Source organism: Branchiostoma floridae, chromosome 4 (genome assembly GCF_000003815.2).
Source record: "Branchiostoma floridae strain S238N-H82 chromosome 4, Bfl_VNyyK, whole genome shotgun sequence".
In the NCBI taxonomy this organism is placed as follows: domain Eukaryota; kingdom Metazoa; phylum Chordata; class Leptocardii; order Amphioxiformes; family Branchiostomatidae; genus Branchiostoma; species Branchiostoma floridae.
The window spans coordinates 20,289,761-20,317,220 of record NC_049982.1 but is presented as its reverse complement, the minus strand read 5'-3'; the positions used below and the strand labels follow the sequence as shown (position 1 = coordinate 20,317,220).

The following is a 27,460-nucleotide window of genomic DNA, read 5'->3' as shown; positions in this document are numbered from 1 at the left end:
AGTGAGCTCATACTCCTGGAGTGGGCCCTTAAGAATCACGATTGTATTCTTGTGTCCACAGTCAAAGCACCCTGACCACCCAGACACACAAGAGCATGCTGGGCATGTCAAGCTCAAGGTCAAGCCTCCCAGCAGCACGGAATCCAGCCCCGAGGGCAAGGAGAAGGCCAAGCCCAAGGGTGATGAGGTCAACAACAACTGGAATCAGAAGAAGAAGAAGGCTGAGGGGGCAGAGGGGAAGTCAGAGGTGAAGACAGAAGAGGCTGGTGCCACCAACCTGATGGATTTCATCACCAACACAGAGGATCAGGAGGACCAGGGGGGTCCTGAGGAGGAGGAGGGGGCGGAGGTGCCCACCCCGGGGGTGGAAGGTCACAGTTGCGACTTCTGTGGACGTTTCTTCACTGATCGGGACATCTGGGAGCAGCACGTGCAACGCCACCTACAGGCTTCTTAGGCCTGCCTGTTCCTCCACTTCTGGGCTCACAGGGGTAACAAACAAGTTCTCAGCTTTATGTGCTGATACACAAGCAAAAATCATGATAGAAATGAAATTCAGTAAAGGTTTGATTCATGTTTTGTTGTCAACAACGAAGGATAACAGTATTTTTGAATGGTTGTGCCAGCTATGTAGTCAGCCGTTATGGCATCTTTTATACAGAATAGTCTGCCAAACAGTCACCAGGGCATCCTTGTTGACAACCTTATTTCTCACAGGCTTTTTGCGTGTGATATTCATATCAAGAAGCCGTTGTTGTAGTTTTTTGTTTTACATGGCATCCAACCATATTTTCTGTTGTGTGCCTTAATGTTGTTATGGTAACCACAAGCAGTGGCCTAATTACTGACAATATGTACAGCATTACTCTGTGACTTTGTGAAGGTGGGTTGTTCTCTGACCATGGATTATTTTTAGCAGCATGTGTAACAAGTTTACCCTACTAATTGGTCAGTATGGCACATTCTAAGTGTCTGCTGGCAAGTAACAAAAGTATTTTGTATGAACAAAAAGTGCCTAATATTAGAGATAGCAATATTGGTCTACTGTATTCAGCAATGCCAATGAGACTGGTCACTTCTTACATATGGACTTGCTTATATTTGTTTTCATATCTTGCATGGTTTCTGTGGCATCCTCTGATTTTTGGACAGCAATGATTTCTTGAAGGGCGTGTGTACAACTTTACATGTATGTTCCTTATCTCATCTGGTGAACTGAGCTGATCTCAAATAAAGTAGGGTGAAAGGGTGAATGTAAGAAGTTTCAGTAACAATAGCAGAGTATTTGTGACATGGAATCAGCAGAGGTTAGCCTTGAACGGAACTGGTCAAAAGTTCTGTCCTTGTATTTGCAAGCGCCTTTAATGTAGTGCCTTTCAACCTGAAATGACAAACACATAACAGTATTTTTGTAAATAGATACATCTTCATATTAGGCAGTGTTATTTTATTAGATAATATGTATGTAGGTAGGTAGATATAGTTACCGAGAAGTTGAGCAAGGTGCAAAGGGTTCTTCCATATAAAGATGAAATGCCAAACCATTTTCTGGTAGACAAATTATGATAACATATTGCAAAAATTCTGTGACTTCCAGATGATGATCATGTATCAAATGCAAAAGTTGTGATGTTGACAATGAAATCTCCACAGGTTGATGATTGACCATTGTGAACTGTTGTGCAGTGTAACTTGTTGCTTTAGAAAGGTTTATCCCTGCCACAGTGCAGCACAGTTGTACTGTGTTTTTTTTTGTATTTGGCAGTTGTAATTGATAGATTTAGTACATTTTATGCCTTTTAATTGTCACTTTTCAGGCATTTATTCAAATGTTTTTAAGTAGTTGTGTTATACACTCCACCCCTATGTATACCTTTCTGTATAAGGTCTATTATTTCTGTAGTTAAATGAACTGCACTCTTGATTTTGTGGAAAATGTACAGATAAGTCACTATGCATGAAAAACTAGTCTATGAATAAGCCATGTCAAAAGGAGTGACTTATTAATTATATGCTGTCCAGTATCTACCATTGTAAATGTAGTTCTGACCATGTAATTTTGTTAACAGTTCATGAATCATAATGGCACAGAATAATTCTTCCACTGGAGGTCCAAATACTTCTAGAAAACCTCACGTCTGTCTTCCAATAGTGATGGTGACAAATGAAATCATGCAGACAGAAAATTCCTATCAGAACGGGAATGTTTGACACAGTGCAAAGTCAGTGCCAGTAACCCTGTTAAAGATACATGTAGTGCCTTATGAGAAAATGTCAAAACAGGGAGGTTAAATTGACAAAAACTGCAATAACATGGTAGACTTTGTACAAGAGGCAGTTGACAGGACACTTTTGAGATACATGTAAGATGAAATTGCAATGTTTGACCAGAATGATAGTCATTTGTAAAAACTTGGACGAAAATCATGGCTGCAACACTGATATACGGTGCTTCCAGTATTTTGATAGGTGACAGGTGAACTGAATATAGCATCTAGATTTGTAGCACTTGTGTGTGTACTCTTTGTAGTAAAACTGTATAGAAATCACTGAAAAGTTGTGTGTAGTTTCTAATGTCTGAAACGGGTGATGTGATCTCGTGATTGGGAGAGTGAGAGTATTACACCAGCACTTTAAATGAAAGTTTGTCACTAATCTGTAGTTCAAAGTTACAATTTAACTAAGACAAGGAGAAATTTCTAACAGTCAATTTTTTGGTTTGACCATTGAAGTCAGAGTTCCACAAAGAAATGGTTTTCATTGATGATACCTCATTTGCAAAATTATGGCAGTTTTTGATCCTCTGTACCCAAATAACTTATCGATAGTATGAAAGTCTGTCCAAAGCTGAAAAGCTATTTTATCTTTCAAAAAGCATGGCTATAGCATGTTTTATTTAATAGAACACTAACGTTAACGTAAGATAGCAAAACCAGATATTCTGCTGCATTGCCTTACTTTGACTTTACTTTTGACTTTATTTATTTTGCACAATCTTTAAAAAGTTAACATAAAACAAGTTAAAGGAAGAAAGTACGTGCAGGGGGGAAGAAAAAAGCCTCGTGGCTTGTACAAAGTCTTCCTCCAAAGTCACAAGATTGAATAGACGTGTAAAAATTATACATTGGACAATAATGTAACCAAAAGAATTATATCAATTAACAAAATGGAAATAAATCATAATAGTTCAATAATTGATAACTAATGCAATATCATAACGGCAAAATGAATGAAATGATGTAATAAGAATATAACATTGAAAGAAATGTAACAACTGACAATGAATGGGAGATTAATTAAATGTTTGATTATCTAATAATGACTTTTTTAACAGGTTTTTGAAGATGGGTTGTGAATGACAAAGATGTAAGGTTTCACTTAAACTATTCCAGATTTGCGGACACTTGAACAACATGGAAAACTTTCTTTGTTGTGTTTTTACTTGTATCTGTTTTAAATGGTTAGACTGTCTAGTATTGTAATGATGGTGGTCTGAATTGTGATGGAAAAGGTTCTGGAATTGCTTAGGTATACAAGAACTATTAATTGTTTTGTGAACAAAAAGGCAACTTTGCAGTTTGTTTATATCATATATAGTTAATACTTTTAAATTACGAAACAAAGATGCAGAAGGGAATGTATACGACACATTTGAGACTATTCGGACGAAGCGTTTCTGCAGAAGAAGTAGAGGTTTAAGTGATGTGGAGTACGTACTCGCCCATACGATGTTACAATATGCAAGATAGGGATATAGTAAACTATAGTATAATATCATATATGTTTTAGAAGATAGTAGCGTTGCGATTTTTCTGACAATACCTATGTTTTTATAGATTTTTTTGCAAATAAGGTCAATATGTTTTTTCCAGGTACGTTTGTCATCAATGGTGACACCTAAGAAACACGTGTGCGTAACTTGATTAATTGGTGTGTTATTAATAGCTATTTTAACATTTTCCTTATTGTATTTTTTCTTCCCTGCAAAAATAATGAAATTTGTTTTCTTGACATTTAAGAATAATTTGTTAATTTGGAACCATTTGTTTACTTTGTCTAATTCTCTATTCATTTTACTGACTAATATATCAAGGTCAGAATGTGATGAAAACAAGTTAGTATCATCTGCAAATAGTAGTGCATATAGCTCATCAGATACATAAGCCAAATCGTTGATATATATGAGAAATAATAGAGGACCAAGTATAGAACCTTGAGGGACGCCACAGGAAATTGATCTTGTATCTGAGGAGTAGGTATTATTGGAAACATACTGTTTTCTGTTAGATAAATAGTCTTTTAGCCATGTGAAAACATATCCTTGAAAGCCATAGCAGTTAAGTTTTTCTAGTAGAATTTTATGGTTCACGGTGTCGAATGCTTTCGACAAGTCCAGAAACACACCAATGGTGAATTCATTCTTTTCTATGGCCGAGGTAATTTTATCTACTAATTTCAAAAGTGTCATATATGTTGAATGGTGTTTACGGAAGCCATATTGGTGTTCATGGAGAATGTTGTTATCTTCTAAGTGCTGTAGAATTCTCTTGTATACTAATTTCTCTAGGACTTTTGAAAATACCGGCAAAACTGATATGGGGCGGTAATTTGACAGTAAACAGGTGTTTCCCGATTTGAAAAGCGGTATGACTTTGGCTATCTTTAAATCATTTGGGACCATACCAGTTTCCAAGGACAATTTTAATATATACGTGAGGGGCTCTAGTATTGAGCTGCTGACTTGTTTTATTAAGGAGGTGCTTAATTCATCATTACCAGGAGCAGAGTTCTTAAGATTACAAATAATATTCTGGACTTCGGATGCAGTGGGTGTTTCAAAGAAGCTATAAGATGGGTAGACATTGTTAATGAAAGATAGAGGAGAACAGTCAGTCTTGTCGATCTTTTTAGCTAATGAGGGTCCAATACTAACAAAAAAGCTATTGAAGGCATCTACAATGTCTTGTGGGTTTGATATTTCATATGTGTCGTCACAGAGTTTGCTAGGAAGAACATTCGATTTCTTTTTTTTATTAAGAAGCTCGTTTATCAATTTCCATGTGGTTCTTATGTTATCTGTTGTCTCCTTGAATTTTTGTGATAGTGATTCCTTTTAGATAAGCGAATTAATGTGTTGAATTTATTTCTGTAAGTTTTATATGTCTGGAAAGAAGTTGGATTTGGATTCCTTACATATTTTTTGTATAACTTGTTTTTCTTGATGGACGATTTATGAAGCGCAGGAGTGAACCAGGGTTTGTTCTTTTCTACATTACGCTCGGAGTGAGTAACAATCGGGAAACATTCTTCAAACAGAGAAGTAATGACTTGAATAAAATGACTGTAGGCATCATTTGTGTTAGAGTAATTGTATAATTTGTCCCATGTTACATCCGCTAATTGGTTTTTGAATTTAGTGATATTGGAACTAGTAAATTTGCGCAAACGTCGTTTTGTACTGTTAGTTTTACTCACATCGGATTTACATTTCATTATGTAAAATATAGGTAAATGGTCCGAAATATCTGTTACAAGAGTGCCAGAAGTATAGGATTCAGATAAGGAGTTTGTTAATATATTATCGATTAGGGTCGCAGATTTGTCAGTTATTCTTGTTGGTTTGGTGATTGTGGGATACATACAACACGAGAATAACATATTTAAAAAATCTGTCGTTAGAGTATGTCTTTCATTTTTTAGTAAGTCTATATTGAAATCGCCAAGAAGAAAACATGTTTTACCTTCCTTACTTATTGTATCCAGTGTTAGCGCAAGATGACTAGTAAAGTCCTTAATATCCGTGTCAGGCGGTCGGTATACACATCCTAATATCATATTCTTACGAGTAGGAGAGGAAGACACTGGAAGTTCAATAAAAATGGACTCCACATTTCCCTCATGCGAATGTATAGTTAAATCGTCCCTTTGTACAAACTCAAGATTTCCGCGTATAAAGAGAGATACTCCACCACCAACTCTGTTCGATCTACAACGATGTACTGAGGTATAGTTTGGGAAATCATACAGTTGAAGAGTACTTTGAGTTAGCCATGTTTCAGATAAACCTATAATAGAGAAGTCATGATTTAGAGTAGATAGATAGTGGGTAAAATTGTCGAAATTTCGCGGGAGACTTCTAATGTTTAGGTGCAACGCTGAGAAAGCGTTAGTGTTATGGCCTGACTTAAGGCACATGGAGTTAAACTGATCTTCAGAGTAGTTAACGCATGGGGTATTCGTATTTGTATCTAAAAAGTTTCCGTAGAAGTTTACATCTGGATCCCAGCTGTCAGTGAAGTTTGATTCCTTATCTGAGTCGAGCATGAAGGGGTTAAAGATCAGGTTATCATCTTCAAAATTATATGGTTTACTATTGAAATCATCTGTTTTAGAAAGCCACCAAGGCGCAATAGTCTAATCATTCATTGTGTCAGCTCTCAACAAATTATAATTATTTGCGTTTGAGGACTGTGTAGGGGTGATGCAGAAAGTAGGTTATCTTTTTAACCTCCTTGCTCTCCAAATGTCATAAAGATGCATCCACAACTTTCCAGTTGTGCTGTTCACAGACACACCCACCCAAAGGCATACAATGTAGCCTTGAGGACGTTAACATGGTCTTCAGATGTACCCTGTCCAATACTAATGTAGCACGTAATACGCATAGGTAAGTTAGATGAACTCGACCAAGGAGGTTAAAATTTAACATCCTTGACTTGAGTCTTGACCCACAACCTGAACTCGTCACACTACGACAAGCGCGCACTCTAGCGACAGACTACAAAAGTACAGGACAATGCGAGCGTGACGTAATGAAGATGGCGGGAAGGGGGTTGGCCGGTGGCGTCGCGTTGCGTCGCGTCTGTTTGTAGCCTGACGCGGTTTTATCCTCGTCCTTTAGTTCTCATCTTGAACAAGAAAATAACAACCATGGATGCAGGACCGGTAAGGAATGGCTGGAATCGTGTTGTTCTGTGATATTGGCTTCGTGTTATTTTCATGTTTAGGTTGGAAATATTGGGTGGGGAGGGGGGCATCATTTGCAGTCGTCTGTAAAGCTTAGTTCTGGAAGGTATAACATTTTCCAAATATTCTCTTGAACTTGGCAGTTGCACGCTTCCGTTTCTAATGGATCTGTTCTACCCAATGTTTCAGTTCCTTTATACTAACGTTATATATTAAGAAAGTTTCGGTGCGTGGGGAGGGGCGTAACGTTAGCATGTCGGCGATGTCTGGACGCTCTTTAGAATTAGATCTTCGCCACCTCCCTAGCGATATGTATTGAATGATTCGACCAAATTTACCTCCTTTTTACAAAACCTGAACACTTCCTTCAATATTAACAGCTTTTGTAAAATAAAGCAAAACCGTTGTGCCGTGAAAACCAAATACACGCATTAACGTTATAGAGACGGACGTCCGCGGACTTATCTCCAGAGTCCAAGCAGATGTAACAGTGGGGGGTTGAAGTAGTGCTAACTGACCATGCCAAACGCCTGTCAGGCTTTTGGCTCAGTCATTTAGGCTACTGGTCTTGTGATCTGGAGGACCCGGGTTCGATTCCCGGGTCGGTCAGGACATTTGTATATATGGTTTATTTCTGTTCTACTCGCCCCTCTGACTTCTTACATTGGCGCCCAACGTGGGGCTCGAACCCACGACCCTGGGATTAAGAGTCCCATGCTCTACCGACTGAGCTAGCCGGGTCATTTAGGCTACTGGTCTTGTGATCTGGAGGACCCGGGTTCGATTCCCGGGTTGGTCAGGATATTTGTATATATTGTTAATTTCTGTTCTACTCGCCCCTCTTACACAGATTAGGTTTAGCCTCTGTGTTCTTGAGGTATTTTCTTTTGACCACCTTAAAATGTAGGAAACACCATAAAACATGTATGACAGCCTACATTTGCTCGGAGATTGCTGAAGCCTACCTGAAGTTGTTCACTGTACAGTAGTGATAGAAATGACTTACTTTCTGGATAAATGTGTTTATAACACTCCTGCTTTAGATGGTGAAGATTTGTGACATCAACCCCCACATCGTGTGTATCCTGTGTGCTGGCTACTTCATCGATGCCACCACTGTCACAGAGTGCCTGCACACATGTGAGTTCTCTTACACTCTTGAGACTCCAGCAACTATTTAGCTTGGTACGGACTTTCTAACATGACATACAAGATGGTGGGACAGCACTACCAATGTTCTTTTTTAACAAGAAAAATAATAGCCTGATTAAATCTCGCTTATAGCAGCGCGCCAAACATCTGCCGGCCTCTGCGGGGAGGGGCCAGTTACAGCCCTGGACAGTGGAGTTTGTGTTACACAGACGAGAAAAATACTATATATGTACTAGTAATGATTCTGGGAACATAAATTGAGTACCCACAACCTCTCACTGTTAGGGGCTAATGGCCCCTTCTACATGTACTACTGTGAAATTAGTTATTTCCAAAGGAATCTAATATCACAGTTGGAGGTTTTTTTGCTATCTTGTTCACAGTTGAGTACAGTAACTGAGTAAGTACTAATGCTAACAAAATGTTTCCAAAGTATTGAAAGGAATTCAAATAGATTAAAAATTCCAAAATCCCAACTGTTGGGGTTTAGAGATACAACTGTATTCTTTTATTCAAAATAATTCCAACTTATTACAATTATTGTTTAAAAAACTTGCATGGTATCTCGGAATGGACTCTACATTGGAAACACATATTGATGCCATCATAGTATCATAGCTTCATCTTGAAGTGGTAACTAAGAAAACCCTGACACTGAAACCACTGAATATTGAAGATTTACTGCACAATGTATTCTGAAACCAGTTAGCTGGGCAATCTGCTAAGAGCAGAATTTTAGTCAGGCTAGGCCTTGAAGTTCAGTAGAAATTTGCTAACATTTCTCTGAGAAAATGTATACATTGTTATGTCTGAATTTTTGGTCTTCCTCTTTCCAGTTTGTAAGAGCTGCATAGTGAAGTACCTACAGACCAGTAAGTTCTGTCCCATGTGCAATATCAAGATCCATGAGACCCAGCCACTGCTGAACCTGCGCCCAGACAGGACCATGCAGGACATCGTCTACAAGGTCGTGCCTGGGCTCTGGGAAAGTGAGTTGGTTTATATTTGTTTATCATATTAGACAGGATGGTGAATCATGCAAGATTCCCCAAACAGAAGAAGAGACATTTCAATATGTGATTGTTAATGTCACTCAGGTGGTGAGAGGCTAGTAGAGTTTTTAACTTCTAATACATACTTACTTAACATAATTGTAATAAACTATATAAAGTTAGTTAAATTAGTTGATTTTTAACATGTTTTTTTTCCTTTACTGTGCATTAGATGAGGTGCAGAGACAAAAAGAGTTTTATCGCTGTCGAGGCATGGACAAAACAAGAGCTCTAGGTGAGAACCAACAACTTTATGTGTGGCAGGAGCATGTAACGATCCATCCTCCATCATGTTAGTCATGAGGTGAGGAATGAAGATGGTATAAGTGTATATATAAAGCACAAGTGTGGAACTAAGAAGGAATTCTGAGAGGTCAGAGGTCATCATCTGCGGTAATGTTGTAACACTAATGGAGATTTAGATAAAACAAATAATTCATGCAGAACCCCAAGAAGGATGGAAGGCAGCATCATTTTTTTGTTTTCAGGAGACAGGTTTATACTGGTTTTGATAGCTACAGATAGTTCATATACCTGTACGTTATTGAATGTCTCTGACCAGGAGTGTCTGTGTTATGTAGGTCCATCAGCCACTGTTAACAGAAAGGATGTGGACAACTCTAAGAACCACTACTACAGGCACGATGAGCAGGTATCCATGTGCCTGGAAAGACACAGGTACAGCTTACCCCATTCTATAATTATATTATAATTGTTGGAAAACATGTTCTACTAGCATACATAATTATGTGTTTATCAGCGTGACATTATGTGTTTATCTTTTTTTGCCTATTTTGAATAACTCGCTCATGGTCAAATTATTGGGAACTACGAAGTTTTCCATAATATTTAGTTTACAGGGAATCAAATTGAAAAGTTGTTATTTTGTAAATTTAGTTTTTGTGTCATTTTTGAAAATGATGAATGTTGTGTTCTGTTGCTCCTTGCTTTTTAGTACCTGTGTTGTGTCAGAGTCAGAGGATGAAGATGAGATTAGAACTTACATGAAGGTATGTACATCTCTGTATTACAGTGTTCTGAAAATGAACTGTATATGTTGTATTTTTTTTTTTCTGCTGTTATAGTACTATTGTGCTTCAAAGCCTGGTATCCAGACATATTATAATGTAGCCTCAGAGTCTCTTCTGTCATATTACATCTGGATAGCAGGCTATATATGTGATAGTTGTCTGAGTATTCATCTAATACTTACAAGCATGTTTGCTTCTTTTCTAGCCATTGCAACATAAATTTATTCGCTGTTCTGTGCGGGCGGCAGTTGTACACATCAAAAAGCTCATAGTCAAGAAACTTGCAGTACCACGGAGACTGGAGGTAAGAACTTGGCTTCTTTTGTTGAGGGTTGACTAAAACAGTAACTCGTGTGTGGAAATGATTGGTTTATCATTGATTCTGCTGGTCAATGGGTGTCTGTCACTATATCATGTGAAGAAAATTTGTTCAACATTAAAGAAGTTAGCTAGGACCCTGAATACCATGTTGTCTTGTTCCTCTTCACAGGTAGAGGTGTTATGTAACGGCAGAGTTCTTCCCAAGTCTGTCACCATGAAGTATATCTGGTTGTCCCACTGGCAGGCAAAGGTAGGCTGGCACATATACATGTACATGGGCATTGCTTGCTTTTGTTGCTTTCTGAAACTCTATCAAATTTGCATGGTACACGTTTTTGGCAATGACTCTGGTAGTATCTTATTTCATCTTTTTGTTGTTACTAATTAACCTGGAATACATGACCTCTTCAGGCTGCTCCCATGGTGCTCCATTACCGCCTCAGGCCGAGAGCACTGACGTCCAAGAGCGACTCAAGCGGCTAACTACAAATGGGGCGGATCTGAAGTTGTGCATCAGAGGGAGAGGGGGGCAGGCCCTTTCAATACACTGCATAAGGGACTGGAGCAGAGAAGTTCTTGTGGACTGACTCATCATGTTTTTCTTTAGGTTTATGTCTAGAATGTAAAATGGTAGGAACTTTGTGTTTGGTCATAGCATATACATATAGTTCAAGATTTTATAGCATATAAAAAAATGTACATTCATGATGAAACAATCTCACTGTGCAGTTCATCACTTCATTGATGTCAGCAAAGATGTACTTAATCATTGGGTTATGTGAAGGTAAATGTATGATGACAAAGCAGGCATCCCTCTGTTTAATTCATTTTGAAACTACAGATCCATTGTGTTTGATGATGTATGTTATGTTGTACTTACAACTCATTGTACTCTTCAGTATATGAATATGTCAGAATATGCAAACATAGATTTATCTTTGCAAATCATTAGCATATTATTATGTCTTTGTGAGCATACAACATTTACTCAAGTGAACATTGCTGGTCGTTCAAAGTTTGCCCTGGTCTTTGTGCTTCCATTTGTTACACTTCATATAAAGTCATGCATGAAATGTTTTTTTCATGATGTATTCCAAGTGTTTTGCAATACTGACCCATACTAACAAGGAACCCATTGTACTGTTAGAGGGTGTGAGATTATATGTGCTGACAAAGGAAGGATGTGGATTTTGTAAGAGTTAGAAGACAGTTGCTGAGACTCAGCCATTGATCATGAATACTGGGGCATCAGTAGTGGTGAACATGTATAATGGAAAGTTATTTGATATGTTAGCAACTTACATGATGATATGACAACAAAAAGAAGTTAGATTTTGTAAGCCAAATTGTCTTGGGAAATACACACAATTAGAATATTGCTAACACTTAGGTAGAATCTTCTTTATTGTGTTGTTTTGCCTTTTTACAACAATTGTTCAAGTATGGCTTCTATATTATACTACCAACATATTGTAATTTTGTATATTTCATGTGCAAATGCTGGAATTTCACACTTTATATGTATAGGTTAATGACCCTGACCACATCTGATGTTAATCTTTGCTTGTTACTCTATGTATTACAAGAAATATTTTACCAGAACATGTGTTCTTGTGTCTCTTGTTCTTGTTTTCACACTTAAGGCCAGATTGATTGATTATATGATGACATCTTCTGACAATCTTGAACTGATGTGAGCATGCAAATAAATTTTGCCCCCAAATAATTGCCTTCATTATGGAAGCTAAGAGGTCAGGGAAGTTAAACAAATGACTGAACACACATGGTATACTTATCAATAGATTCTTCATTTTGTGATATTTCACATATTCTTCTTTTACATTGTAATTGACAGTGGAAATCTATGACATTGGTATGCGTTTTTCAACAAGAAAACAAACTGCACACACGATTGGGCTTGATGTTTTTTTGAAGCAGGCCAAATGTCATTGTGACTTCTCTAAACATTCTTTCGGTTTGATTAAGTGAACTCTTGGAAATAAAATGTGTTTCGTCCTCCACTGCTTTAGATACACAGTATTTACAAATTCTTTCGCACACTGGTAATCTCTTGTAGCGACCCTTTTCTACTTCAAGAGGCTGAGCGCAAATTCTGCCTTTATTTATTGCAGAGCGCAGCTAAAAATTAACTAGTTCTATTTATTAAAGTACATGTACCTCTTCCTAGCGTATACTGTTTTACAAGTTTATAGAACCCCCGCTAAAGCCCCTTCACACGAGAGCAAGAATCAGCCGGAATGCCGTCGGAATGAAAATTCTTTTCTATTCCTGGCAATTCGTAGTGTGTTCCAGACATTCTTACTGCATTCCAGCTATTTGTGCCCGTTCTTTTGGCTGGCCCGAAAGTTTTTGACATGTTTTGTTCCTCTTAGTTTACTTCGCTGTTCTCATAAATTGCATCGTTAGGATTATCATTGACATCTTCGTCCTTGATATCGGAGTAAGTGTGGGTTTCAGAGGGATCATATATGTCCTCGTCATTTATTTCCATGTACGAGTGCATGGAAGCTGTCTCATCCCTCCCGTTAATGTCGGGAGGGCGGACCGCTAGGTCGGACCTTTGGTACCGCGGGTTGTTTATGAGACTCGCTACACAGATAGCTGACTGGGCAAGTTGCGGCACTTGAGCCGCACCTGCTACATCTACATTCGTGCCGTGCAGTTCACTACTTTGGTCGGATCTGTTGTACATCGGGTTACCAATAAGACTAGTTGCACAGATCGTTGATTGGGCAAGATGCAGCCGGATGCCAGTATCTCGGGCGTTTTGAGCAGTATTTCTGTTCTTGTTCCAGATGATCGCCCGGAATAAGATCAGCGGTGGAAATGTGAGCAACGCGCTTGACAAAACGATAACGGTTATAAGAACCGTTTGGTCTGGATCGCGAGTTGGCAATGTTATGTTCGGCTGAAACGTTTTGTTGGGTGGATCGCGAGTTGGCAATGTTATGTTCGGCTGAAACGTTTTGTTGGGACTGAGTCTGTTTTCTACCAAGTTGGACAACAGTGTAACATCGGTAAACTCAGGGTTTTCAGAAGCAGTAGACCTAGAGTCTGCGGTCTGGTAGTTGGGCGGTGTGGTTGTGAGTTCTGCATTTGGGATGTCTTTCGTAAGGTGGCATTCCGAATCAACTTCTACTTCAACGCCTCTAAAAGTGTTCGGAATGAAAAGGCCCCCGTCTCTATGAAATACAAAACAAGAGATATTTTTCATACGAGGCTCTCCTTTAAACTGGTCAGTGGCTGGGCCGTTTGACTGTTTGCTCACTAGAGTTAAGTCGTAGCTAGACACCAAGGCAATGCTGCCATTGTCATTCAACAATTTGGTAGGGTCTATACCCACTAGCTGCAAGGACGCGCCGCCTTTCAGAGCCACGACTATACCATCTCGTCTGCCCCAAGCTGTGCCACACAGGTTGTACATAGTCGATTTCGCGTGGTTTTCTCGTTTTCCCATGGCAATCGCCATGACAAACGGAGCTCGGATGTGCATGGGACCAAACGTAAGCGGTGTGAATTCAACTTCTCCACGATTGTAAATTCGCCTATTCTCTGCGGTATCCCATTTGAGGTGGAATTCTTTTGTCAGTGAATATGTCAGACGAAATTCCAAATTGTCCAGGCGAAAGCGAACCTCCTGTTTTCTCCAAGGAAAATTAGTATTGTTCACTGTTAGGTTCCAGTCTATCTCACGGTTCAAGCTGTCTTGTTCTGTAAGCAGTTGTCCCCCTACCATGGTGAATTTCGGTGCAATAACCCCCGAAAGTGTTCTCTTGCTTAAACACGCCAGGGAGTTCCGAGTTAAGTTAAGGACTCGTAGTTCGACAAGGGAATCAAACGCACTTTCTGAAATGACTTCAATTTTGTTGTTATTCAGGACGAGTGTGTGTAGGCAGGAAAGCCCTCGGAACCATCCACTTGCCACTTCAGACAACAAATTCCATGACAAATCTAACATTTCAAGATACGGGGTTTCTTCAAAACACCCGCGTTCTAGTGTGGCGATGCGGTTATTGGAAAATGATAAGTCTACAGTCAATTTATTTGAGCTTTGGAAACCAGTGAACCAAGCCCGTTTCAGCAGAGGCAAGACGTTATAATCTAAATGCACTGATTGTAAGCGTGGAAAGTCGGCGAATACTTTGTTTTCGATCGTACTTATTTCTGCGTGTATCAAAGCAAGGATCACCAAGGAGGGCGGATTGAATGTTTCTAGGAGTTTCGTTGACAGATTTCCGACGTGAAGGCCTCGCAGGGCGATCCACTGTGCAGGCGGGAAGGGTACGTGTTCTAGCAGTGGCAAGGACGTAAGGTTACTAGGACCACCGTTTTGTTTTTCGCAAAATGTGCAAGTTTTGTTGAAGTCGTCAAAGAAGAAATCGGCACGAACCTTGATGTTGTCGGCCATGCAGGCGCTCCATGCTCGCGATGTGCACCCGGCCGGGAGCGGGCGGGCAGGGTTGGAGGAGGCCTGGCCAAAAACAAAGCAGATGAAGAGAAGCCAACAGGCAGCCCGCTTCATGGTTGCTCTTCTTCGGTAGATTGCAAGCCCAGGTACACGACTTTCAAGCTATAATTTAATTTCCGAAGACTTTTCTACTGAACACCGTTAAAAATAAACGCCGTTTATACTGAGTAGCACTTTCCCTGAAGCTCAAGTCTGGGCACCAACACGGAGTCGAGTGGCAGACAAATGACGACTTTGTTGAAGCAAGGAGCTTTTATGGTTGAAGTGTGCCCTGATTTTATTTCCGTCACGGAGGAGCGCTAGCCCAGATTAAATCGGTGTAAATCCCAGACACACGAGAAAACACGTGCAGCGTGGCTGTATAGTAGGTTTAACCATTGAAGGACGTTATATGTTTAAGTCTCTACTAACGTCACCTGATCTAGACAGCAAAGACTGACCATGAGTTCGAAACATTAAGGCGTGGATATCTCAAAACATTTATACTATGTGAGAAAAACAATATCGTTAATACTTGTATAGCCATGCTAAAATGCTTTGTTTTGTTCAGGAACCAAGCACCAATATTTCAAATTATTTCTAGTGTCAGACACAGAATTAAAGCTTCATATCAGGATTTCCCGTTGTTCTTGTAGTTAAAACCTTCAATCTCGTTTCTTTCCTTAGTCTCCAAGCAGACCCTACGGTGCCTTAGAAATAGTATCAAAGCTGGCAAAGGAGTATAGCCGGCCAAAGGGAGATAGCCGGCTAAGGGAGTATACCAAGTCCCTGGCCAGCTTTGATACTATTTCTAAGGTACCGTAGGGTCTGCTTGGAGACTATCTTTCCTGGCACTAAGAATACCGCTAAGACATCAATCTTTAGTCCTTTGATTTTGCACCAAGTAATATGTCGCTGAACAATTTCATTTCCAGCAGATTTGCAAAAACAACGATTGTTTTCACAAGAACTAGACAGTATTTGGGCACGCACGTGTACCTTGATTTCGTTTTTGGAATGTTTCATCTCAAAACTTTTTAAAATGACGGCAGTTTGTTTAGAAATTAGTATGAACTTCTGAGACTACCCTATTAAAGCTGACACATCCAGATGACTGATTTATCCCTATGCTTCGTGCTGAAAATTTTCCACTGAGTGATATATAATAACACATCTGTGGATGATTATTATTTCGTCCTGTAGTGTCTTTTTGCATAAAAAGCACAATGTACAACATCTTGATGCCCTGACATACTATCAATTTTCAAGACTTGTGATTTGCCCTTTCATAAATGACATTCTAATCATGTGCAAAATCACTACCTATGTTCATTGCAAGCTACCTAGGTTGTATGGTTGATCATAAAGTTAAAACTATAGTTACCAAAACGCAGTTTGGAGCTGCTTTGTCAAAATCCATACCTTGCTTTTCAGTGCATTGAGGCAGTGCCAATCTGACTGTCTACAGCCCCTGGGGCACTACATTAGGGGGCTAGTCTACTGGTGTGCTCAACTCTCATAGTCTTTCTCCCCAGACCATTGCACTGGTAGGGAGCTGCTTTGTAAGGCTGTTATGTGAAGTACCAATAGTATATGGACATGTCTACAGCCAGGTGAATGGATCATTTGGGGATCCTGTCTTTGGGACATACTATTCAGCTGGATTGGATTTATGCTTCATGTCTTAATCAAAGCCACCAGACGCACATTTGTTACAAATATGCACAATATGCATTTTGTATTTCACATTTTACCTCTCAAAGTTTTCCATGCAACATTGCAACATCACAGACGGTACATTTCAGAGGGCAAAAAGTCTCTCAGAGAGTGGAATGACCACAAACAAAGTACACATATATGTTACGTACATCACATACGTATGCCACATACAAGCTGCAGATACCACAGAGTAGTATGCTATGTGTTACCAAAGATGGAGAGAAACCATACAGAGAAGTAACATGTCTGTTCTAAACACACCCTTCTGAAAGCAACAAAAGTTCCATCTACAAAGACTATCCCAAACAATATAAAAACTTGGAAAGTCCTTTTCCAATGACCGTGTAAAATAAGTTACTAGCAAAAGCATAATTCCAAAACAAAACAAGCTACACAAAAACAAGCTACACATAGCATATTGAATAGCTAAAAAGTATCCTAATTTTGGATAGAACACTTATAAAACAAGTAACTATTATGCACAAATGTACCTCTTAGATAAAACTAAAAGAAACAAAACATGAATAACGCTAGATCACCTAAATCTGCGGTGTAACCTATATTTGTTATTCTTAGAAATGGTATTTAGGGATATCAAGTCAAAATAAGGTAAAATATTTTGAAAATTACTTCTATGTTCTGAAATATTGCAATTTGAAATGACCGTCCATTGACTACCCTGTGCTCAAAAACAACAGATAAAGGTCACTCAGTGGATAAAGGTGAACTAATGTTAAATAAAACTGTCTTCAACAATGGCCCCAGTGTCATAGTCAGCATCATTTGTACATGTAAATACTGGTACTAGTATTTCTTTTGAAGACATAAAACTAAGGAAACAAAGACTAAATCTTTCCCAACTCCAAACTGATTTTGAGTAACTATTCAGTATCTAGATCTAGCCAGGAGGCCATCCTAGCTAGTTTACCGGTATGGGAAGTATAACAGGAACTATGCTTAACTAACTAGGACAGTGCCCAGACTAATCAAGACAATGGTATGCATGAAATGGCACAAAGAAAACAAACCCTCATCTCAGTCTGGCACTTTTTTTCTAACAGCCTTGCCCCAACAACACAGACGAATCTGTCCCTGATGAAGGTTTCTCTAGGATTGCCAGCACTGAACTCTTACAAAACACATGTTTACATCACCTGTACATACATTTCTGCACAAAGTGGTATATATACAGCATTCACTGACTTGTGGTGCAAAACAGTACATGTACATTGGATACAATTGTCGTTTGCTTAAAGCTCAGACTCTTGAACAATCAAATCTCTCTCTCCTTTATCTGTGATATAACACATTGATAGATTGTTACAATAAACACAATTCCTTGGACATCACTGTTTCCACATGTTGGACAGTTTTTGTAGAGAAAGCGGAGATGTTTTCTTGGATTTTATTTTCCCATCTGAGGTGCCATCCTTCTGCTTTGTGCTCTTAGTCTTGTCAGGGGTACTATCCCTGCTACCCGCCACTTTGCTCTTACTGCCCTTGCCATCTCTACAGTGTCCGATCTTAAGTCCTTTTCCTTTAGATTTGGGCTCTTCTTGAGAAGTGGTGAAGAAGCGGTGTGGGGTGCGTGGACTCCACTTCACCTTCAGGATGGAGGCTGTTGCCAGGGACGACAGCTGAGGCTTGGCATCCTTCAAGTCAACAACAACAAATCCAGTAAGAGTCATCTTTAGTCAGCTGAGGTTGTGCATAATTTTCTCAAAGTAGGATGTCCAACTGACTGATTCATACATAACACACAATAGCTGCATTTATTGAGGTTAACATGAGTCAAATGCTTATTTGCTTGTAGTTTCATAACACTGAGACATAAGATGGTCATACTTCAAATAATTAGAAATGGCTTGTTTCTGGCAGGGATTAAGCTCAAACTTCCATTTGTTGGAGTGGTTTTCTGTGTCAGATGCAGTACTGCAACTTCATACCAGGATTTCCTGTGATCTTGTAGTTAAGATGTTGGATCATGTTTCTTTCCTGGTGGTAAGAATACCACTAAGACATTAATCTTCCATACTTCTATCCTACTTGCTATCAAGGAATGATCAGCCCCTTAAGGTACCACTAGGAATTGTCCACTGTCCAGCTGAACTCCAGCTCACCTGTTTCCTCTGTATCATGCTGAATCTCCCCACACCTGCCCACTTGTCCTGACATGCCAGTAACCTCTCCTCCATGTGCAGTACTCTCTGTACCTGCTGGGTGGCGCCGTTACCTTTGCTCTGTTGCCCTGCTATTTCTTGCTTGCTGTTTGTCTCCCCTCGCATTTTGATGACTGTCTCCTCCAGGACAACATTTTGAATGTCAGCTGGGGGTCGACTGGCTCTCTGCAAGGCCTAGAGAACACAAGAATGTGGTCCGTATTTGCTCATCAAGTGTAACATTAACCATCTTATTTCTTAACTGACTTAATGCTACAGTGATAAATGTTAAATAACATTATGGTTATGTTGTATAGGGCTGGTACCACATTTAGACCTGTCCATAGGAAAGCATGTTATACACTAAAACAGGGCTTCACATAAAAGTACTAACCCCTATTTCAACCTTTAAAATCTTACTCCGTCACAAAGTCACAAGGGTCTTCTTTATGATGATTCAAAGAAACGGGCCAACCATGTGCACCTTAAACTCTGAGCAAAGCTCTGTGAAAGAAACCTCACCTTTGACCCCCAGTTTTCTCCAGTATTCACCTGCAGGACCCAACAAACCTAATCCATCCTTACTTCAGCTAAGCTGTTGAACTGAACAAAATTTACCAAATACCAAAATGGGAAACCTTAGCCCCTACTTCTAACCCCAAAAGTCTCCAGATTGGGCCAAAATTTTCAACAAAAGGGAGGATTTTTAAGGATTAATCAAACATGGTGGCAATATATTCATATTCCTATTTTGAGCCCTGCACTGCGAGGTCTGCCCTACAAGTACCAGTACCTGTGCCAGTTTCAAAATTTTCCAGACAAAAAGAACATTCCAAAGTGTATCCATCTGTTTGCAATGATGTGTGTTCTGCACCTGTTTGACGATGTCCAAGGCTGTGCTCTCCCTGTCCACATGAAAGACACTGAATGGCTCTGAAGGCACAGCTCCATAAACACACACCTGCAACAGGAAAATTGTGGTAATCAAACATCAACTACAGTAAGCAACATCAAGCAGGATAATTCAGTAATGTATCAGGTAAACATTTTTGTCATTACATAAATGTGGTTGCAGTAATGACCTAACAAGTGCAATTTGAATGTTGTTGAGCATAGGGTCTTCCTCATGTACAGGCAACGAAGGAAATAACCAACACTACTCCACCTGTCCTCCATGCTGATCCTCGTCCCCATCAGGACAGCTGACATCAGTCTTGATGAACAGGGTGCTCAGCTCCAGGGCGTGGTCCTGAGGAGAGTGCAGCCAAACGTGGCGGTAACCTGAAGGAAATACAAAGCAGTTTGTATCATCACTTGACTTAGGTTGCCAAGGTGGCTCCTCAAAGGCTCAGTAGGCTCTTTACTTTGGTGCAGCAACAAATGACAACTTGACCACTGACTATCCTGCTCACCCCTGGCAAGGCTCATGTAGGGGATGATCCGCTGGGCCCCCGGTGACGATGATGATGACATGACGTCAGTGACAGCGAACCTCACAAAGGTCAACTCTGGAAAGGTCACCTGCAGAAATCAAACAAACAAAGATGTACAGGATTTGCAATCTTTGTTTAGTGCACAGAAATGACCAAATTCAAGTAACTACTGTATCAGCACCAAGGTCAGTACCTGATGAGGCCGTTGATGATGGGGTGGACGAGACACTACTTTTTAGGTGAATAATGTAGGTCCATGGACATGAACATGTATCACAAGCATCTCTGAGTGCGCTGTATGCTAATACAGTTAGAATTAATCAGATTGACACACCTAAGGGATATACACGACCTTGTAAAGTGTTGAATAACTTACTTGGAACTTCAAAGTCTCTGCCCAGATAGGGTTGACGGCGTTCCTGTGGACAGTCTTGGTCCTGTGCTTGACACAGTCGGCCGGGACACCGATGACCTCCACCTCTACCATGGGGCTACCCTGCAGGCTGGAGGGACACACGTACTGACCTGACAGCACCTGGAACAGGACACAGGCAGGCAGTGTGGTGTTAGGTCTGGATTGTGAGTGAGGGGAGTTCACAGCTGGGTACCTCTCCTAAATAACTACATATGTAACTACAGCAGCAAAAACAAACCGACATCGGGATGATGATGCATGTGTGACAGGTGGGTTTGCTGATGGCTCAATTGCTGGGTACAGGGACAGCAGACAAAACTGTGTTCAAACAAGCAAGACAAAGCATCTGTGTACATAATGAAATTTACCACAAATGATTATTCTTGTCATTTTGGCTGATTGAAAAATTCTTATATGGAGCTGCCATTAAGGTGCAAAAAAAGAGCCATTTTGCAAAAATTTGTCCATAAAGAATGTAGAAGCTGCAGAAATATCTTACAGTGATTTCCAGGTTTTGTGGCTGCATGCCACACCTGTCCTTGTCCATGGGGCAGAAGTGCCTGTAGGAGGGGTGGGCGGGGTCCCACATGACCCGGGGTTTCAGGACAAAACCACAACCACCGTTCTGCTGGAACATGGCTGAGTTCAAGTGCATAGGCACGTCTGATGAAAAAGAAAAGGAAAACATCAGAAGTCCATTAGTTTGAAAGATTACTATTTTTGTACAAGACAGAGGTTACATGATGCGCAATAACTGTATTATAATTCATAACAAACACAATAAAAAGAGAAGCACCAAAATTCAGTCAACAAAAGAAATGGAGAAATTTGTACTTTCATGCTACTTTGTAAATGCTCTGGATGAACTACTGTAATTTCTGATTGACCATCAACTTTAAATCTAACACTTACACGGAGAACTCTCCAGTAGTGGTCATACTGACTTACAATATCTGATGCTTTGTGACATTACCGATACAAATTTGACCTTTGGTGTTAATGTGATGTTGAAGTACTGGCACATACCATCTGTCTGGTAGTTGAGGGCGACCAGTTGAAGTCCATGCAGCCAGAACGGCATGGGGTTGGGGTTGGAGGAGTCAAAACGTGTCCCAGCAGGGTAGGTTCTCAGGAGCTGCTTCTCCGTATGAGTGGGCAAGGTCAAGGGAGATAGCACACAAATACATACCATACTTTGTTTAGTTTTCAAGATGCTATAATTGGTGTTATAAGTAACCAGGCTTACAGACTGTACTTTAGCATAAGAATTATTAATTCTCCTCTAAGGCAATCACAAAACTGTTAGAGTGAATGAACATGAATTACAAAAACACAGACAACAGAAACAATTCATACAACTCTATCAACACCAAAAGCCACCCATTTTGTTCTCAGATACTGATGCACAAGATTACAGAGGTTACATACATGTACTTGTAGACAACACTAGGCCATACAAAGGATATGTGAGTAGTTTGCCAGGGTGTTTCCTGACTTGTGCCTTTCCAGTGTTCTCGTTGATAGAAGAGATGTGGTAGCACTTGGGTGTCCTCATGATTGAGCTGATGTTTAGCTGGGCTGAGTCACGGTCTCCAGACGGGCGCCGGTCAAGGTCACGGGGGAGGCTGGACTTGCGGGTGGAGGCACGTTCCCTCTTCAGGCTGGACTGCTCCGAAGGAAAACCTGAATACAAGCAAGTTAGGGAAGAGCCTTAACATGCTCTTTTGGTTCTAAACACCATTTATTGCATATGCAGGTAAACTACATCAGTGTTAATGGTCTTTCCAATACAAAAGAAAAAGAAAAGGCTATCTAAAGGCTGGGCCACTATCACACCAAAGATTTTGAAAAAAGTTCAGTAGGTGGACTCTGAATGTGTTAGTAATGTTTGACTTTGCTGAAAATTTGGTGGAGTCTTAAAATTAGACCATCTATAAGAAATAAAATGATGCCCACCTCTGAATTTGACAGCCTGCAGGTACGGCACCAGATCAGACAGCTCCGGAGCCACCTGGCTGGTCTCCTTCTCTTCCTTAGGGACTACGATGGGCTGGTTGTCAACCAGGAAGGTGTGCCGGCGTGCACTGTCACGGCTGCTGGGGTCACTTTTCGTCCGCAGCTGTGTTACCTCCTCAGCATCTACATGTTGTATAAGGTAACACATGTATGCAGCGGCAGATGTTTCAATCAGTCCACATGTGAGACTTGTGTGAAGATTCATTCAACTAAATCTAAAGTGCATTTCTTCTTAATTTTATTTCATGGCAAGATGCATGATTTGCAACTGAATTTATGGCACAAGAAATGATTTAATTTCAAACTCAAGCCACTCACAGTCAATGTGCAATATACATTTGATTGCATTTAATTATTTTGATTGCACAGTTAACACCTGATTTCCTGGCATGGCATGGTTTCTAACTGATTTCATTGAACTCTGAAGTGCTTAGATACTGTAAGTGTAATACAAATACAATAAAATTTTGCAGGGTGCTGTAAAAGACCATTCTGCGTGGTGCATCAGTAATTACTGGTGAGAGTACACAAATGCAGGACACAGAAGCGATTCGTGCAGGAAGATTTCAGACAGTGAAAATACCACAATGAAGCAGTGACAGGCACCTAGAGGTGATAAGAGACGAATCATTAGCAATTAGAGATGCAAGCTGAGGCTGAAGTAACCTCTGTCCAATCAAGGACAACATAAGAAGAACCAGGCTTTCTTCAAACTGTAGAACTCAGATCATCGTCCATAGTTTTTGAGTGATATGAATCAGAATTCTACACTTTTGGATGTATCAGTAGTAGAGACTCCCTTAAGATACAAATTCTTTTATCTAGAACTGTTCATATGGCATATGGCAAATAAATTGAGCAACATACCCAGAGAACCTCATTTTCAACAAGAGGAAATACAAGTTACAGTGTTACAAAAATACAGTGTTGAATTTAGTTCAGTCATATTTGGCATCACCTACAAAAGTGAAGACAGATACATGTAGTCTACAGTTTGAAGACAGCCCCTCCTGCCAGTGTTGTACCCACCATGGCTAAAGAAGCTGGTGATGCTCTCAGGAAATGACAGAGGCCTGCCCCACCCCCGGGGGAGGGTCTTTGAGCTACCCTTGCGAGTCATGGAAGGACTACCCTTAGTGGAGGTAGGCGAGCTACCTTTATTAGGTGGGAATGCACTACCCAGACTAAAGCTGGATGGACTACCCCTGGGGAATGTCCATTCAGTAACCAAAGAGGGGCTGGAGGGGCTCCCCTTATGAAGGGTCCAGTTGCCCACCCCTGTTGGACTGGTTGGAATGTCCCGTGGGTTAAATGGAGAAGCTATAGATGCATGAAGAGGAGAGAAGAGAAAGAAATAGCTGTTAGTTGAGGTCCTACGAAATATGGTGCTTTTTGTGTTGGTTGTAAGTCTGGCTTGTATTAGTGGCTAGTGAGAGGAAAGCACCCATACCGTTGTAGGAAGTCCTACAGAAAATAGCATAAAATACATTCTAGTGTACAGAATACAAACTGACAAGTATAGAGAATGATATGTTGTAGCTTCAACTACATCTCAATAATAAGTACAATTATACATATACCACAAAACAACAAAAAATATATATATGCATCAGTTGCTTTTGCTTACTATCTTCTATACCCTCTTTTTTTCTTATTCATGATGACTTCTTGTCCGTCTCCAACTTGTTGTTTATGTCAATGAATGTTAGACATCCAGGTTATACTCCCCAAAATCATTACTACTTGTTGGTACGTCTTGTTGTTTCCTTTGAGTTTGAGTACATCATAACGCTACATACTTTGTAAGCTGTGTTTTGCACATTGTGTATTCTTGTTCTTGGGACTAAATGGATTGACAGATCAGCTTTGATAGTCTGTCTTTGTACTGAGAAATTCAAAGACAATTTTTCAAGAGAAAAAAGGGTAAATATTGAAGAAAACAATGTTACAATCAACTACAGTTTCTGATTGACTACTGGTATTTCAAAGGTCTTTCTTTGCATTTGGATATAATGTTACAGGAACTCCTCCCTGATTATCTATACTGTCAGCAGTCCATGATACATGTCTAATGTATATTGTATTTTGCCTTGGACTATTCCACCATTATCATCCCCTCCTCCTTCTGTGGTACCTACAGGGCATGTCACTATCCTCCTCCTCCTCCAGGTAATCATCATCCAGCTCATCTTCTGACAGAGAGCCGGTATCCATGGTAACCTGCTCGGTGCTGATGTTGATGGTCTGCTGTTGGCTGGCTAGGAGATGTGCCTAGAGGAGAAAGTTAGAAAATCAGGTACTCATACATGTATCTTTCGTCACTAACAGGTAGCATAAAACAGAGACACATCTCAAATGAAACAAATCTACATTGTCAGAGGTACAGAACGCTTCTCTACAGTACTACAACAAGACAACCACTGACCTTTTGTCTGAGCAGATCTACAGGTATGCGGTAAGGGTGAAGCGTTTTGTTCTTGAGAAGGATTCGTCCTTTCAGCTGGTTGGGGGAGGGCAGCGAAGGATCGTCTACTGCATCAGACTCAAACAGGAACCTTGTTACCAGCTTCTCTCCTAAAATACTCTGGAGCACGAAAATGCAACATTATATAATAAGCTATGGCATGAATGACATCACTGTAGTAGACTTCAATCTAAATATTTCACATATGATGTACAATAGGGGGTTGCATTGAGGAAAGGCAGACACGAATATTTCTTACTTCCCATCATACAGTGACATATTGCCTTTCACTCCTCATACCTCTCATAGACTAATTACAAAGCAACCAGATCTTGTAGTCCACCAGTAGTCTATATCACATTTAGAGACGGATAAAAGAAAAATTTTGGTTCCAATGTCAACACGTTATTTGTTGGCAGCCAAGATCTGGCCTTGAAATGCCAGACTGACACCTTATCTTCATGAGAGGTAGTTTACACCTGCAGGTGTAGCCATGCCAACAGAAACAGGATGCCTCACCGTAAAGCAGTGTGCCATCTTGACTTGCTGCTGAAGGCAGCAGTGGTTCTCTATAGACAGGATGACGGGGTAGTCCGAGGCCAGAAAAGCGCTGTCATTGATGGCCTCCACCACGTCCCTGAAGGGTATCTTGGTGGTGAGGGTGTGTCCGTGGTAGATGATGGGGTTGCCATCCTCACCATCCCAACAGTCCAGCTCCACACATCTACATCCCGTCAGCAACACCTGGATGGGTAGAATCACGGAGTTGTAGGGCAAAAAAACATAATTGAATCCCTCTTATAGCAGCCCGCCCAACATCCAGCCAGCCTCCTAGACCTAGGTGTGGAAGGACCAGTTACAGCCCAAGACAGCAGAGTTCGTCTTACATAGACTATAGGGCAAACATTCCAGAGAATCTTTAAACAATTTTGTACACAATTTGACAATTTCATGACTTTCAAACGTTTCGAAAGGCAAGTCAATATTGTATTCAGAGACTGGTACGTACGAAAATGAGAATCTACAACACAACATTAAAGCATAATAACTAACTGTACAAAGATTCTATCCTAAAGGGATCAATGCACACAGACCTGAAACCATCAGGAGGAACAAGTACTAAAGGTATTCCAGCTAAGAACGATGTTCAACAACTATGTCTTTCACAGATAAGTTGCTAACTAGTTTACATATCCACACAACTGAAGGATCCTCACCTCTCTATACAGCTCTACTGAGGACTCCCCCCGGAGCTGATGGCCTGTCAGGTAGCTGTTGTGTGAGCTGGCAATGTAGTAATGAGACAGGGTCTGGTCCATGTCCTGGAAAAAGGAACATCTTTTTAATCATCTGCAGTTATCAGGACACCAAACAGAACTATGCTTCTATCAGAACCTGTTTAAGGATATAATGTTTAAATTGGTTCAAGAATAGGTAGCTAAAGAATACTTTCATACATTGTTAAATCTTGGAAATCCCAAATCTTTTAGTTGTACAGTATATGTCAATTAAAAAAAAAATTGAAATTTCCCCTCTTACCTCTTCTCTGATTGTACTTCTGCAGAAAGCATTGTTGGTCTCGTCCATCAGAAACCTGGCAAACCCTTCAAATGACAAGCAGCCCTCCTTCCTCAGGGGTGCACTTGGCTCATGTCTCTGTAACAGTCAGAGAGTACCAAGAAATGAAAGTTTAAAATCATGATAAGAAGACAGGAAAGTTTGTTTTAAAATCCTGCTGTTTTATTGGTCAATAAATCTAAGAAATTGATCATCGGGTTCCCTTGTCCCTGCTCATTTTCCAATTTCATTAATGAATGATTTAAGCATCATCACACCAGAAAGTGGTGAGTAGAAACAGTTGTAACCATCACAAGTGTTGCCTTAAAGAAGTTTGAGCATAGTCAAATGTTTCCATGAATTTGTTAACAATTATCTCATCTCACCTCTATGATTGCCTCCACCTGCTGGTACGTCAGATACTGGCCCTGTTCATTCACCAGGAAGTCGTTCAGCTCCCCAACTCCGATCGCCATGTCCAGGGAGCTCTCCACGCTGGCGCTGTTTGTAACGACGCTGCCCACGGCGATGGCATCCACGATGGGCTTCATACGGCTGTCTGACTTACTCTGACTGGTGTTTCTGGTGATGCTACCTGTGATAACATATCGCCAGTCACTCATACTTGGACCGTCCAACAATTGGGCAACTACACTATCATAAACCTTTGCATGGGCAAACTGAAAAATAGGACTGAATGAAAACAA

The 27,460-nt window shown here is 40.3% G+C and overlaps 3 protein-coding genes and 1 non-coding gene across 8 annotated transcripts in view; 2 read left to right on the top strand and 2 right to left on the bottom strand.

Annotated features, from left to right (window-relative positions):
* Window positions 1–2,556, top strand: part of LOC118413327 (zinc finger protein 431-like) — a gene marked incomplete in the record, with an annotated part of 10,859 nt that extends 8,303 nt beyond the window's left edge. Inside the window, 1 exon segment of the mRNA XM_035816644.1 lies at window positions 62–2,556. Within this exon segment, the coding sequence (XP_035672537.1) occupies window positions 62–457 (396 nt within the window).
* A 4,202-nt stretch (window positions 2,557–6,758) lies between these two features.
* Window positions 6,759–12,126, top strand: LOC118414198 (polycomb group RING finger protein 1-like). The gene is made up of 9 exons (XM_035818068.1): window positions 6,759–6,945; window positions 8,010–8,106; window positions 8,955–9,107; window positions 9,343–9,405; window positions 9,752–9,848; window positions 10,126–10,180; window positions 10,407–10,505; window positions 10,692–10,772; window positions 10,934–12,126. Exons 1-9 carry the CDS (start codon window positions 6,931–6,933, stop codon window positions 11,003–11,005), a joined length of 732 nt encoding a protein of 243 aa, XP_035673961.1. The 5' UTR covers window positions 6,759–6,930; the 3' UTR covers window positions 11,006–12,126.
* On the bottom strand, window positions 7,635–7,707 carry Trnak-cuu. Its single transcript has one exon. It is a non-coding gene; the product is annotated as a tRNA-Lys (tRNA).
* A 4,572-nt stretch (window positions 12,127–16,698) lies between the features above and the next one.
* Window positions 16,699–27,460, bottom strand: part of LOC118414021 (1-phosphatidylinositol 4,5-bisphosphate phosphodiesterase epsilon-1-like) — a 42,182-nt gene continuing 31,420 nt past the window's right edge. For 4 of the 5 annotated variants that reach the window (XM_035817743.1, XM_035817744.1, XM_035817746.1 and 1 more), the window contains 17 exons: window positions 27,140–27,348; window positions 26,736–26,852; window positions 26,414–26,518; window positions 25,716–25,940; window positions 25,158–25,316; window positions 24,871–25,003; window positions 23,762–24,052; window positions 22,673–22,855; window positions 22,183–22,399; window positions 21,743–21,867; window positions 21,216–21,379; window positions 20,678–20,836; window positions 20,281–20,389; window positions 20,034–20,149; window positions 19,743–19,829; window positions 18,830–19,063; window positions 16,699–18,361 (listed from right to left, as the gene is read on the bottom strand). In XM_035817743.1, the coding sequence (XP_035673636.1) occupies window positions 18,056–18,361; window positions 18,830–19,063; window positions 19,743–19,829; window positions 20,034–20,149; window positions 20,281–20,389; window positions 20,678–20,836; window positions 21,216–21,379; window positions 21,743–21,867; window positions 22,183–22,399; window positions 22,673–22,855; window positions 23,762–24,052; window positions 24,871–25,003; window positions 25,158–25,316; window positions 25,716–25,940; window positions 26,414–26,518; window positions 26,736–26,852; window positions 27,140–27,348 (2,939 nt within the window). In that variant the 3' untranslated portion in view covers window positions 16,699–18,055. The remainder of the gene's footprint in view (window positions 18,362–18,829; window positions 19,064–19,742; window positions 19,830–20,033; window positions 20,150–20,280; window positions 20,390–20,677; window positions 20,837–21,215; window positions 21,380–21,742; window positions 21,868–22,182; window positions 22,400–22,672; window positions 22,856–23,761; window positions 24,053–24,870; window positions 25,004–25,157; window positions 25,317–25,715; window positions 25,941–26,413; window positions 26,519–26,735; window positions 26,853–27,139; window positions 27,349–27,460) is intronic. The other variant, XM_035817747.1, reaches the window with a different exon arrangement.

Coding starts and splice junctions, on each gene's coding strand:
- LOC118414198 (XM_035818068.1), top strand. Junction 9,849..10,125: donor ATGTGCCTGGAAAGACACAG/GTACAGCTTACC, acceptor CTTGCTTTTTAG/TACCTGTGTTGTGTCAGAGT. Junction 10,506..10,691: donor CAGTACCACGGAGACTGGAG/GTAAGAACTTGG, acceptor TCCTCTTCACAG/GTAGAGGTGTTATGTAACGG.